This window comes from Pollicipes pollicipes, unplaced genomic scaffold (genome assembly GCF_011947565.3).
Source record: "Pollicipes pollicipes isolate AB1234 unplaced genomic scaffold, Ppol_2.1 Scaffold_6138;HRSCAF=7277_pilon_pilon_pilon, whole genome shotgun sequence".
In the NCBI taxonomy this organism is placed as follows: domain Eukaryota; kingdom Metazoa; phylum Arthropoda; class Thecostraca; order Pollicipedomorpha; family Pollicipedidae; genus Pollicipes; species Pollicipes pollicipes.
In genome coordinates this window covers 26653718-26667940 of record NW_023596818.1, presented here as the reverse complement: position 1 = coordinate 26667940, position 14223 = coordinate 26653718, and the positions used below count along the sequence as shown (strand labels likewise).

Below are 14223 nucleotides of genomic sequence, written 5' to 3'. Positions count from 1 at the left end.
CAGGTCAGTCATAGATCTTTGCCCCTGGTGATGTATGGACAACAGGATAACCGATCTAAAACACGTTTAAGAACATGCATATCACTCAGACCCAAATAATGTCCTCTGGGATGCGGGTGAACGCTATCTAGTGTTAACCGAATCACTGGCGGTTGGGCAGAGCGAGGGCTGCCTTATCTGGAAAGTAAATCCCTTCGGACATTCGTAGGCGGGCCAAATTCCAGATAACATTTAATCAACCATCTAGTCAACCTTCATCCATAACGCCAAACAGACTGATATACGAGCTAACCACGACAAATCAGGCCAGGCCAAATCATTCCCAGCTGCCAACCACCACCTCCAGATCCTCTCCCGACAAGCAGCATCTCGTCCACAGATCATGGACCTGCCGCTACAACCACGCCCGGCGGCGGGCGCACGTCCTGCGGCCTGCAGCGGCCACCACTCACACCTCTCAAACAGAGCCGGCCGAGCCCAGGCGCCCACCCAAACAAAGCCGCCGCCGCCGCGCCGGCGGCCATATTTCGTCGATCGACGGCGGCGACGGGGCGGCCGCGGCCGCCGTCAGCGACGCATCGATCACCGCACGGCGCCTATCGCGCGCAGCGCCGGTCAGCCGGGTCGCCGGCGGCGCGGCCGCGGCCGCTCGACGCCCGAGGGCGCTCGATAGCCGGCCCCGCTTTCCGGGAACGCCGCCGTGTCCGACACCGCCGCGACAGATGAGGTCCGGCGCCCGCGGTCGTCGGTGACCCCTGCCGCGCCGGCGGCGCGCCGAGTTGACCGGCGGAGACCGCGCCGACGGCGACGGCCCGTCGTGGACGTGACGCCGCGGACAAAGGCTCGCGCTCGTCCGCTGCGTGTCGACGGCTGCCCCCTCCCCCACAGATCTCCCTCTCCCACTCCCCCAGCTGCTATCTCCGGCGCCAGGACGGCCGCCCATGTGGTTTCCATTTCATAAGCGCTATCGGCGCCGGATCAGTGGGCGGGCGGGCGCGTGCTGCCGACAGGGGGCACCTCCCCGGCAATCGGCGCCGACGCCGTCCGACGCCGCGCAGAGCAAACAGCGAGCGACAGGCCGGCGCGCGGCACGCGTGCTCGCACCCCGCGGCCAAATATTCATAACGCGCTGCGACGCTACCGGGTGGCGAGGTGGGACAGGACGGGACCGGACGGGACCGGACGGGACGCCGGGGATGCTGCGGAACCTGCCGGCTCAGCTGGGAGCGGATGGAGGCGACTGCGTTGATATGCTGCATGGTGAACGGCTGTTGTGGCGGCGATCAAGGATCCGAGCAGCCGCGGTCTGGTTGGGGCTGCGGCCCAACTGGGAGTAGCGTGGCAGAACTAGGCGGCAGCTTGCTTGATACGCCAGCACATCAGGAGACTTTACGGAGCTTTGCTCTTGTTCAGTTGCAGGGCTTGGTTCTCAGGCTCGCATTTTAGCGCTGGCTTATTGTTTGTTAGACATTTCACAGCGGTCATTGAAATTGATTGTGTGAACAAATGACCCGGTAATAAGTTGTAACTTTCTAAAGGACTTCCAGGGAAATCTCTCAGGTGTCGCGCTTAATCATACTCCGCAAACTTTACTTGCACTGCGAGAAAATCACTACCTGTCACCAGGCAAGCCAACCCCTCCGTGCACGACGATGGAAAACTCCTAATTAACTTAGTTCGCGTGCAACGGCTTGTAGTTAATGCGTTGTGTGTTCTTCACCCGGCTTGGTCATGTCTCACGAGACCGTTCACAGCATTCTGGGGCTACGCGAAGCCGTACTTCTCAGCTGTAGTTTAAGGCTGCACGACAGGGCAAGGCGTAACAACGGAGCAGGCCGCCAACCGCACGCCAGATCACGCCTCGCTGACACGTCAGGGCAACGCGGAGGTGCCAAACTTGCATTCGTTGCAGGAAAATTCATGAATGCATGTTTTTGAAGCAGCGCCAGGTGCGTAGTTGGAATATCAGCTTTTGCTTATGGCTGCAAATATTTCTTGGAAGCCATTTAGCTTTGGCCCTGTACGCGAGATCATACCATGCGGTAATCACGCAAAATAAGAGCAACAGCTGCAAACCAAATGGCTTGGTTGGTCTCCGAAACCTAATGAATGCACTCCAAAGACGGATAAAGAAGGCCAATGGCGATGCGGCTTCCCCTCCTTGTCGAAGCAAAGATATGGATGGCGGCAAACGTGGATTCGCACGGGCCGTCAGCATTTAACGTGGCCGGCGGTAGCGGAGTCGGGAGCGTTAGCACCTCGTGAGACTGTGGAAAGAATCGATGGGTCGTTATGAAAGAATTTAGAGCCCCGCTTACGGTGGCTCCGTGTGTGTAAAGGGTCATAAAATATCCACTAACGCTTAGTTAACCTGACTTAAACGAGCGTTACTTTATGTGCAGCTGCAGCACATCGACTCGAAATGTTTTACGCCCTGAGTGCATCTGAAATGTGCACACGCGTAGGCGGGCGCCCGGGCTAGGCATGGCGTTCGTTGAGTACTGCGCAGGGGAGAAATTTCCCCAAGAGCTGCGGCCCGTCGTCCCCTACACTCTGCGCATGCCGCAAATTTGGCGACCAGCACCTCAGTGTTGAGATGGAAGAGGTGAAATTCCCCCGATACTTTCAGCCTGAATGCACGATGGGCTAAACATTGATCCCCAGCCTAGCTCGCCTAAGGCTGGCGTCTGGAGAACAATAACGTTATTTACTCATGCTCGTCCTCAGCATTGTTGTCATTCGCGGCGCAAAGTGTGTCTCTCCTGAAACGTTGCCAGCTGACTTGCCAAACACAAAAGAGAAGCCCCATCAACTGGCCCGGCACACAAAAAGCACGCCAAACCGCCGAAGCCGCTGACGGTCGGCCAACCCCTTCCACATCTGGTCAGCCTCGCCAACCCCGTCCACTCCCGCCGCCCGCCGTCCACCAATTCCGCGCGATGCCCCGCCGGCCCGCGCATCGGCGACATGGTTTACCGTTTAGCCCCAAAGGGGAACGCGGCGGGCACGGCGTAATTGGCCGGAAAATGCGCCGGTCTCGCCACCGCCCGGCCGCGCCCGGCGCGCCGCAGCCGCCAGGCTGACACGGGTCGGCGAGCGACACAGGCGATTACCGAATTGCGAGCGGCAGCGGCCCTGGCCTGTGTTCATCACGCGGTGTCTGGCGTCGGTGACGTGACGCTGCCGGCGATGGCTGGCCGATAGCGCGCCGGCCGCCATTGTTTACACGGCCGCTTGTGCACCGCGCCCGTGCAGCGTCCGGGGTCGGGGTGCGCAGCTGCCGACATTCCGCGGATCAGGCACGGGAGCTGACGAGATGGAGCGCGGCCACCGGTGGGTGATTAGCCGGGTGGAGTACGGCGGAGTGTGGCACTGCTGACTGATCATCTGGGCTGAGAAACGGGAACTGGCGGCCGATTAACGAGAATGGAGCACAGCAACCGTGAGCTGATGACTGTGGGCGAAGCACGCCGGCTGGTTACTCTGGTTACTCCGGATGGAGCCCAGGGCCTGGTGATCGAATGACCAGGAAGAAGCCCAGCAGCCTTTCGCTGGCTACCCTGGATGAACTACGGGAGAGGGTGGATGATTATCCCAAGTGAAGTACAGAAGCCAGAGGTTGTCACCCAGAGCGAAGTACAGGAGCTGGTAAGTGACCACCGGGCATGAGGTATAATGAGCTGATAATTGAGTGGCCAAATAATGAATGATAGCGAACAGAAGCTGTTGATAGGATGAAGTACAGCATTCGAGGCTGAATGATGTTCAAAGGAAGACGAGTGGTTCTCCCAGCCCTTTCTCCCGGGGACTGATCGAACGAAGCACGAAAACTGCTCGCCATGCAGGAGTTTATTATGAATTCGCGCGAGGAACGTGGTGTCAGAGCCAGCGCCGTGTACGCGGGGTTGTTCGCAGGCGCAGATCAGCTTCAAGCCCTGGCGAGGAGCTGTGGTCGGCTGCGGTGCTCACGATGCAGCCCAGCGGTGACGCGCCACATGGTGGACGACACCGCCCGAGTCAGCACGCCGGCCACTTCTGTGGCGCGCTCACGCCTTCAGCGCACGCCAACAGCCGAACGCCGCCGACGCCAGTCTCCTCCCACCCCTTCCGCGTCCCCCCCCCCCCCCCCTCCTCCACGCGCCCGCACCGACCCCGGTGAGCCGCCTGATTCACCTAATCCGGCCGGGCGGCTGGCCCGGAGACCAATCCCGGCGCCTTCCGTCGCGATCGCCGCGACCATTTATATCGGGGGCGGCGGCGGCCGGCGGCCGGCCCGACTGGCCATTCCTCTTGATAACTGTCGACGTGTTGGAACACCGCTGACCAGAGCGCACATCGGCAGCGTGCCACCGCCATATTGATTCCGCCCGCGCCACTGCCGGCGATAATGGGTGAATAATGGCTGCTGGGAAATCGGCGTGATAAAAGAAAGAGGCAATTATGGCGCGCGGCGGCGATGCGGCGCGCGCGCGCGTGGCGCGGCGGCGGCGGCGCAGCGGGGCGCGTTAGTTCGATGAGCGGAGGCGCGGTGATTGAATGGGGGTGGGTGGCGAGGGTTGGAGCGCCTCTGGTGAGTGTGCGAGTTGTGGGGAGTTTGGTGGGGAGTGTGGTAATGAACGGCGAAGCTATGGGTCACGACGCGAAAACGATGGGCCAGAAGTGCACGATGATGACGAATGCGCCATGTGGGGAGACGAAGTCAGGACCATACCTTCATCTTTGGTTTCATCACAGTCTTCTTTCTTCTCGTTGCCGTTCTCGTCATTGTCGTCGTCGTCGTCGGTTCGGTTTCGCGGCTCCCAGGTCATCTTGTTCTCCTTCTTCAACCGCCGTCGGGCGTTGGCGAACCACGTGGAGACCTGCGTCAGCGTCATCTTGGTGATGATGGCCAGCATGATCTTCTCGCCCTTGGTCGGGTACGGGTTCTTCTTGTGCTCCTTCAGCCATGCCTTCAGGGTGTTCGTGGCCTCTCTCGTGGCATTCTTTCGGTGAGCGGCGCTGTTGAAGTCGAAGCCACAGTACCTGAAAGAGACGACAAGTTGGTTAACGACATGGCGTGCTAACCAATCTCCCTCAGACACTCTTGTATTTTTTTCGCAGCCCGAAACCCGGGTGATTGGCTGTTGAGTGCCCCGTCCAGAAAATTTAGTGATCCTGGGTTCATTTCACGTCTCCTTATAGTAAGACCTCATTTCCAGATATCTTCTGCTGTCTTGGCCTGTAGCAGATGTCCAAAAAGTCGCGAATTTTTGGAAGCCTGTCTGGCAAAACTTTCTGCCTCCCCCTCCCCCCCCCCCACCGGGGCTGGACTGCGTCAGAGCAAGCACTCTAACCCAAGGACGCACACCTTATCGGCCGTCCGTGATAGCAAGAGAAATGGATAGCAATACATAGGCGGATGGCAAAGAAAAACAGCCCAGCGGGAGATAGGCATCGACGATCGCCTTTCATCCCCACAGCCGACCAAATAGGCGCCACGCGAGTAAGAATGAACCTGTTGTATCCACCCTGCTATGCCCCCGGTGTCGGTACCCGTGACCTATCCACCCTACTACACCCCCGGTGCTGATACCTGCGCCCCATCACCCTGCTACGCTCGCGGTGCTGATACCTGCGCTCCATCACCGTGCTACGCTCGCGGTGCTGATACCCGCGCCCCACCACCCTGCTACGCCCCGGTGCTGATACCCGCGTCACACCACCCTGTTACGCCCGCGGTGCTGATACCCGCGCCCCACCACCCTGCTACGCCCCGGTGCTGATACCCGCGTCACACCACCCTGCTACGCCCGCGGTGCTGATACCCGCGTCACACCACCGAGCCATGGTCACCCGACCCGGCCGACCTTTTGCTCGACCTGCTATCGACCGCGGATCGGCCGCGCTTCGACCGGCCGATCCGCGTCAACCGCGCGCCGCGATCGCATCAACCGACCTCTGCGCGGCATTCTTCATCGGGCTGCGCGCGCAGGATGCGCGCGCATCAGATAGCGGGCGCGCGCAGAAACAAAAACACGGTCCCGCGCCGGGCCGATAGCCATCCTGTTTGGCCGAGCCGTCCGGCCGCCGGCCGTCTCCCAACCGTTATGGCTTTGTAAGTGATCTTTAACGTCGCTTAGAGAGCCGGGGCGGCTAAACGGCCGCGGCGCGCTCCGCGGGCGATCGTGATGGCGGCGAGTGGCGACATCGGTGGCATCGGTGGCTGTCGACGTGCCCTCTGATTGCGGCGCCCCTTCCCATCGGTTCACGAGAGGGGCCCGGTCGTTATAGCCACTTGTCGGCGGCGCGAGGGGGCGTTACGGCGCCGTTTGCGCGCCCAGTGCCGGCCGTTTGTCTCCGTTGGGCCCGTTTTTGTCGTTTATGTCTCTGTCGGTGGTACAGAGCGCCGCGCCTGGTCACGGCGCCACCCGAGTCTGGGAGGGGGGGGGGGGGGGGGTGAGGCGCTGCTGCACGCGCATGGCGACCGCTCTAGTGAGGTCACCGCCTACACATTAGCTCTGAGGCAGTGACGCGCTTGGTGGGGATGATGATATTTAGTGGTTGGTGGAAGGGTACTGCATGTTTTTAGTGTTGAGGAGACTTTCGTGCGCATTGACTGCGTGACCATTTTGCGCCCTCTCAGAAACGGTCACCTCAGCTGAACTCCACTGGCACCTCAAATTACCTTTTCAGTCGTCTAAAATTAAGTACACCTACGCTGTCGGACACCTATAAGCAAAGCCCAAACCGGTGTACGTTAGCATTGAACGTGCGTTGACCATGTCACAACGCGGGTCACGACCCAAAAGCCGAGAAAGTGGCATGGGGAGAAGAAAAGCCAGCGATCTGCGGCATGAGCGCCTAACGAGCGGGCAGTTCTTCAAACAGAGCGCGGTTGGATGCGATGAGCAGTTGTCCAGATGGGTTCACACCACGCGCTCGTGTCAGCTGGACGTTCGCTTGTTTTAGCTGTTTCAACCTCAACCTGGTTCGGGTCACCTTTAAATGGCGTCTCGACAAAGGTGCCTTGCCCTCACTATCTCCTCAAGTCTTTCGGCATCAGTTTTGCGGAGCTGTTTTGCAGCTATATTTTTTATCTCTTAAATCTCTCTAATACAAGTAAGAAAAACCGCCAGAAAAGGGCAAGCCAGCACATCAAAATCGCTACTCAACACATAGACGCCAGCTTACATGTGTTTGGCCAATTGTTACAACTAGCCAAACATTTGCAATTTTTTGTATAAACTGAGTCTGAACACTGATGGGATGAATTTCCAGAATCAGAGCTCCCGCTAACAGCTTGGCTGAGCGTGAGCTAAGCTTAGCTTAGCTCAGCTTAGATAAGCTTAGGGTGAGCTAAGCTCTACTTCTGAACCGTCACTTCACCATGTGATCGGGATCGCCTTTAACTCTGCCCGAGGTGTCGCCATGTGTGAGCTGTTGGTACAGCCGGAGCCCGTGCAGAGTTGGTGACGTCAGCAAACGCAGCCCAGGACGGTGACGTCTTCCCAGCCTCGGCGTCCGTTTTCGTGTTCCAGTTCGCTCCGGCGGATATCACCGCGAGGCTGGCTCGTTTGCACTATTCGGTGGCTGTCGTTTGCTTAGCGGTGAAGCGTACAGGCTATGCCATCAGCCCGTGGCACCTAACCATGACAAACTGCTCTGAGATATGATGCCGTTGGCACCCCTCAAACCAGCCGTGCCGATTTAGCTGCATCGTGTTTTCGGAAGGCCGCAAATGCGTCAGCGACCGCAAGGGTGGCGCCGGCAGCGGTGCCCCCTGGCGGCAAATGGCCTGGCCTGCCGCCGGCACGGTGGGGGGTCATCGACTGGGGTCACTGGCCAGCCGCGGGGGGAGGGGCTGCCGCGACCGTCGTGCGACCACTATCGCACCGATAAATTATTTGGGCCGATTTTATAGGCTGTTGGTGATGTCTCGAGTCGTGTTTTCGTCGAGACAAAACCAGCGTGTCGGTCTTATCGGCAGCGGTGCGGCGCGTTCGCCTTGGGCCGACACTCCAGTCGCGCGGTTTTTTAGGAAGACACGGAACATGTTGAAGCCGGCTGGGCTGCCTGAGCTGCTAACGGCTCCCTGCTCGGAAGCCGACGGCAACGGCCTGGCTGCCTGAACTTCTAACGGCTCCCTGCCCGGTCGCCGATGGCAATGGCGATGCGTTTTTCTGATCGCTGAATGACGGACCGTCTGGTCACGGCGTGGTAAACAAGTCATGATTTATCCTTAACACGGCGGTTGACGTGCGTTTTTTTCTGGCGAGAACGGCACTGGCTGGATGACGAATAGCTGCCTGCAGGAATTTTTGTGAGGTTTAGGGATTTTAAAGGTCAGTATTGGGAAAAAGATGATAATGACAAGGCCTGCGAGGTTTAACTGCTATTTAGTGCCCTGCGATGGCTCATGCTGTAGTCAGGGCACCGGCCATCTGATTTCCCAAACCCACGTTTGCCTTTGATGCGAGAATGATTAGTACATACCTGTAACTGCTAAAAGGAGTGATAAATTACGACCGAACATGCGACGAAATGTAAAATATATGGAAAATGACGCCATAAATAAATTGATAAAACTACACCCAAAACAGATGTTATGCCCATACTGGATATGATTTTCGTCATGATGAACAAGCAAGTAAACAAACCAGCAAGTACCATATTTAACAGCTGGTTTTTTTCCACCGGCATAAAGATGTAGACGAAAACCGATGGTTAAGCGCGGCTCGGGCAGTCTGCGGCAAATTACAGTATTTATCATCAACATGTCGCTTTAACAGCCCATTGGCCGAGCATAAGCCTCCATGCATCGGCAGAATCCTCGCACCGCAAAATACGGGCGTGTAAAAGCGCATGCAAAGGACGCTGGCCTCCCGGTTAGGAAAGAAGTGGGATGGAAAGCTAATTCTTACGAAGCATCTCTGCGTACTCGATTCGAAGAGCTTGCGCACACGCGTACACTATGTCACAAGCGCATTCATTGAAGTGCTACTTGTATCTTCACGTGCATTGGCCGCCAAGGACTGGGTCAGATTGCGGATGTTAGGAAATGACAGTCAGTGATTATCTGAAATAGCCGGCGGAGCCCGCGTAATGGATTGAGTTATACTACACAACAGAATAACGATTTGAGAAGGCTGTGTGAGGTTTTATATCGCGAATGGCCTTATTTGTGTTGGTTCGTGACGAGTTTTCTTAGGTTTTGGCCTTTGTACTTCTGGTTAACCATTGGAGACGCCCCGACGAAACTGCCGACTCGTCTCAGCGCAAACCAATTGCGGAAGAAATTCACTTCATACCATCTCCAGAAAACGCCAGACCAACAGATTTTAACTTCAAGGCAACCAAGGAAAATAGTGCAATGCAAACGGCAGATATCACACATCAGTTTCCGATTGTACATCAAGGGTCATTGACACGAAGCTGGTCACCACGTTGCATTTCATCGTTGCTTGAACAGCTCGCCAGTCAGCGGGGTCATGTGCTGGGGCGCAATGATGTGGTCCGTGACCTGGCTCGGGCCTTCCCTGCAGCGACCGGTCGGGTGCCGCGCGACTTAGGTCATATTCATTGCAATATGAAAACGGACAAGTGTAAGCTGTATAGCGAAAACAATGTCCAGGAACACTGCCGATATTGGGTTTGCATTGTTAAGCGATAGATCATGGCTAAGGATGTTGCACAGGGGCGTACGCAGGATTTGACAATCAGGGGAACGGCACAATCCAAAATTTTTACTGAAAACCGGTCTTGTGCACGTTAGGCCCGAGGCTTGTGTGTCTTGTGTGTCTTGGCTTGTGTGTCTTGAATTAACACGGCATGCCTTCCATCTTGTGCTTACTTGTCAACTTGTAATCTTTCGCTGTGAGCATTTCCTCACGTACACATTATTGCACGCCTTGAATTTGGTAAGGAAGGGGGGCGTACGCTCGCGAGCTACTATTTGCGTGTTTCCTTGGAGTTACAAATAACTGATCTTCCAAAAAGATCTGGTTAAATGACGTTAGCAAGCAAGCATTGGTATATGTCTTACGAAAACTCAACGTTTCGAGGCGGTGCTTATGATCACTAGTGACAACGCTTTGAGGCGGTGTTTATGATCACTAGTGACAATATCCCGATGGCGATCTTGATCTTGATCACGCTCTTGATATCATTCAGAATAGCAATGGTTGTCTACTACCGTTGGTTAGACAGCACCTCTCGGTACATTCAAGGTCAATAATCTGCAGCACAAGGTCTCATAATTATGAAAACCAGCAGTCTATGGCCGTTTTTGCTAATATAAAAATTATGGTTTCCACTTAATGTATATCTTTGCAACTAGCAGACGACTGCTAGTCATTAAACATCAGTCATAGCAGAATATAGTTTTGTAATAAGTGAGATTTGAAATTCCAGCTCAAACCTAAGAAATAACACATGAGGACACTCGGAAAGTGTTGACAATGTAAATAAAGCAACCAATCAAACAACTCCAACCAAATTTTCTTAAAAGACGGCCCTCGAAGTCGTCTTTGTGTTGCAACCAAGAGATGCCAGATGCGTAGACCAGCGGCACTGGGTGTGAGTCCAGGGAAGGGGGGGGGGGGGGGGAATTGATGCGCTCTGATGCATCACATTGCGGAAGCACTACATAATCTTTCAAAGCCAAAAATATCCCGGTTAAGACCAGTAGTACTGCTTTTGTGTGCCGCTTTTCGGCTTCCGTTTAAATTTCCACAATTTGGTAATCGACCCGGCATGCAACGAATCAGTAAATACTGGGCACCTTATTTTACCGTATAATCAAAAAGGCATCCAAATGCAGCCGTCCAGCAAAGTGTCGTTCCGATCGACCTGGTTCAGCTTCGCACGTCTTTGTCGGCGCTGTAACCGCGGCATAACTCAGCGCAAAGTAGTCTCATCCCTCGCCAACAGCGTTGTTTTTTCTCGCGGTCGACGAAGGATCTATCCGCCGCACAAAGATTGCTCATAGACTTGCAAATGCGGCAGCGCGAGGGTGCGTCGCGGGAGGCCAGGCCAGATTAGCTCGTCGTATGTTCGCAGATCGTCGTTCCCGACTCGTCGATTTCGACGCGTCGTTGTCGGCGCGGGCCATGAGAGGGCAGTGAGCTCCTCGCCGGCCTTCTGCGACGGTCTTCCGGGTCTCGGTGGGGTCACGTGCTTGGCGCGAAGGGCCTGACCGGGACAGGGGGTCCTGGTGGCGGCCTGGCTCTGGCAGGGGATCCGAGCAGCGGTCTGACCCGGGCAGGAGATTCGGGGAGAGGCCTGACCCAGGCGGGGGATTCGGGGAGCGGCCTGACCTGGGCGGGGGATTCGAGGAGCTGAACAGGGGAAACAATCCTAGAGATGGACATGTTAAAATCCCTTGGAAAAAGACGGTGGGACGGCGCCAAGGCTTTGGATAAGGGGGGGGGGGGCAGAATTTTTCCAGGAGGCCTCATGACAAAATAGACGTCCTCATTGGGAGGGAGGGGGAGGGGGGTTCCTGGGTAACATGTTATTCAATGGAAGCACCGGAGGCGCATGCCCCGTTGTAAAATTGATGAGTGCATCAATATTCACGTAAAAATGCCGAAAATTTAGATATATAGCATGCTCAGAGACCCTCTGATCAATGAAGGGGCTGCTCGATCCAGCAAAGGGCCTCTTCCAAAGATAGAAAATCAGGTTCCAATAAAGGGTATTCTAAAAGCATAGAGATACCTTGCGACGCAAAACAGGGTCTGTATGATTTACAAAGAGGTCCTCCGTATCTCTAGAGGCCCTCGTTATCTCACATCAAGTATATATATATATATATATATATATATATATATATATATATATATATATATATATATATATGTGCCTGCTAATCCCCAACCGAGGCCCCTTATTCATAAAAGTGGGTTTCATGAGCCAACAAAGGGTCCTCCTAATCCAGCACATGGAAACCAAATTCATCAAATTGTCCTTGATCTAGAAAACGGGCCTTTTGATGCAGAAAATGGCCTTCTTTATCCGAGTAAGTACCACCAGCTCAACACCACTCACCAGCTGGAGCCATCTAGCTCAGTTATGGGTCTTTCCATTACCTAAATTTGGGTAACATCTGCGTTGCTGCAAAATTGGGAGATTGGGCAAAAGTTTTGGCGTCCCAAAATTTGGCGAGCCCAAGCACTCTGCCCGAGTCCGACAGTCTGCCCGAACCCGACAGTCTGCCTGAGCCCGACAGCCCGCCTGAGCCCGACGGTCCGCCTGAGTCTGACAGTCTGCCTGGCCCAACAGAATGCCCGAGTCCTTCAGCCCGCCCGAGCACGACAGTCCGTCCCAGTTCGACAGTCCGTCCGAGCACGACAGTCTGTCCAACCCCGACAGTCCGCCTGAGTCTGACAGTCTGCCTGGCCCAACAGAATGCCCGAGTCCTTCAGCCCGCCCGAGCACGACAGTCTGTCCCAGTTCGACAGTCCGTCCGAGCACGACAGTCTGCCCCAGCTCGACAGTCTGTCCGACCTCGGCAGTCTGTCCCAGTTCGACAGTCCGTCCGAGTTCGACAGTCTGCCCCAGTTCGACAGTCCGTCCGAGCTCGACAGCTCAGTCTCGCAATAGTAGGAGCGGAAGGCAACGGGTCTCCACCTAGTGGCAAAGACGAATCCAGCATGTAATTCAGAGGAGAGGAGATTCTACTGTTGCGGAGGAGATTCCCCTATCTCACTACACCTACGTTTTGTCGGGTCACGTCTGTGATGCTGCCCTTTCGGCTCTGCCGGAGCGGCGACGACAGGAGACTGGTCGTCGCCACAGGTCGCTAGCTGGCCGACCGGCCGACACCCGGCCTTCGTCCGCCGCCGAGTGCTGCACAGCCCGCGCTGCCGACTGCTGAGCACAGGGGCGGAGCCAGGCATATGTATCGGGAGGACTGTGGCGGAGACGGTGAAAGGTCCAGGTGGTCGATAGGTGGTAAGTAGCGGCCGCATCAACAAAGATTTCCCTCAAATGCAAGCTCTACAACAATATACATTGACCAAAACTCTTGCACGACAGAACGGGATGTCGCGTCTGTGCACGGCGCCGCGTCGCGCTGCTGTCCCTGGCACCGCCCGTGCGCTGTGACAGTATCACAGATCGGGTGGCCTTTTTACGTGGGGCGCGCCGAGCCGGGGTGGGCTGGCGTCGCGATCGGCGGCCATTCAGCCGTCACATCAGCCGATAATAACGCCCGGACAGGGCGCCAGCAGCGCCGCTGCCGCGCGGCCCGGGCGTCGGCGCCGGCCGTTTTTCTGGGCTGCGGAGAGGAACGCGGCGGGGGTCGGCGGCGCGGCAGAGTGGCGCAAGGGGGGGCGGGGGGGGCGGGGGGGGACGCACAGGAGTCGATGTTGCAGCATGCAAAGATGTAGACAGAGATGTGAAGCCATGATGAAGAGAGACGGACGAAGAGCGAACAGCAGACAGTGATGGCAAGGAGGGAAGTTGGATGCTGAAGGAAAGCATAGCCGATGTGCGGAGACGATGGCATCAAAGAGGAAGAGGCAGCAGTGATGCCGGGAGGTGATGGGACTGAGCGGGCTCGCTGTCATGCCCAGTGTTGGGGCGGAGCGGGCTCGCTGGCATGCCCAGTGTTGGGGCGGAGCGGGCTCGCTGGCATGCCCAGTGTTGGGGCGGAGCGGGTTCGCTTTCACACCCAGTGTTGGGAGGTCGACAGCGTTACAAAGCTTTCAAGGCGTACAATCGATTGTCTCCACCGCTAACCGTATCTGCTTTACCTGCCCCCAACGGTGACGTGCTTTTTCACGTGACGGTAAGAAAGAGAGAGAGAGAGAGAGAGAGAGAGAGAGAGAGAGAGAGAGAGAGAGAGAGAGAGAGAGAGAGAGAGAGAGAGAGAGAGAGAGAGAGAGAGAGAGAGAGAGAGAGAGAGAGAGGAGAGAGAGAGAGAGAGAGAGAGAGAGAGAGAGAGAGAGAGAGAGAGAGAGAGAGAGAGAGAGAGAGAGAGAGAGAGAGAGAGAGAGAGAGAGAGAGAGAGAGAGAGAGAGAGAGAGAGGAGAGAGAGAGAGAGAGAGAGAGAGAGAGAGAGAGAGAGAGAGAGAGAGAGAGAGAGAGAGAGAGAGAGAGGGATAGAGAGAGAGGCGCTATCCGCGAAAACCAATATTTTTCTTGAGTACGGATCCTGTGTTAGGAGCCTGGTAACGAGCAGTTTTGCGGTTTTGGTGTAGCTTTAAGCTGATTCGTTTCCCCGTTATTCGAACACAGAGA

The 14223-nt window shown here is 56.2% G+C and overlaps 1 protein-coding gene across 1 annotated transcript in view; it reads right to left on the bottom strand.

Moving 5' to 3' along the window:
* Nucleotides 1–14223, bottom strand: part of LOC119105515 (homeobox protein araucan) — a 51737-nt gene that overhangs the window by 13621 nt on the left and 23893 nt on the right. The window contains exon 4 of the mRNA XM_037228979.1: nucleotides 4712–5022. Within this exon, the coding sequence (XP_037084874.1) occupies nucleotides 4712–5022 (311 nt within the window). The remainder of the gene's footprint in view (nucleotides 1–4711; nucleotides 5023–14223) is intronic.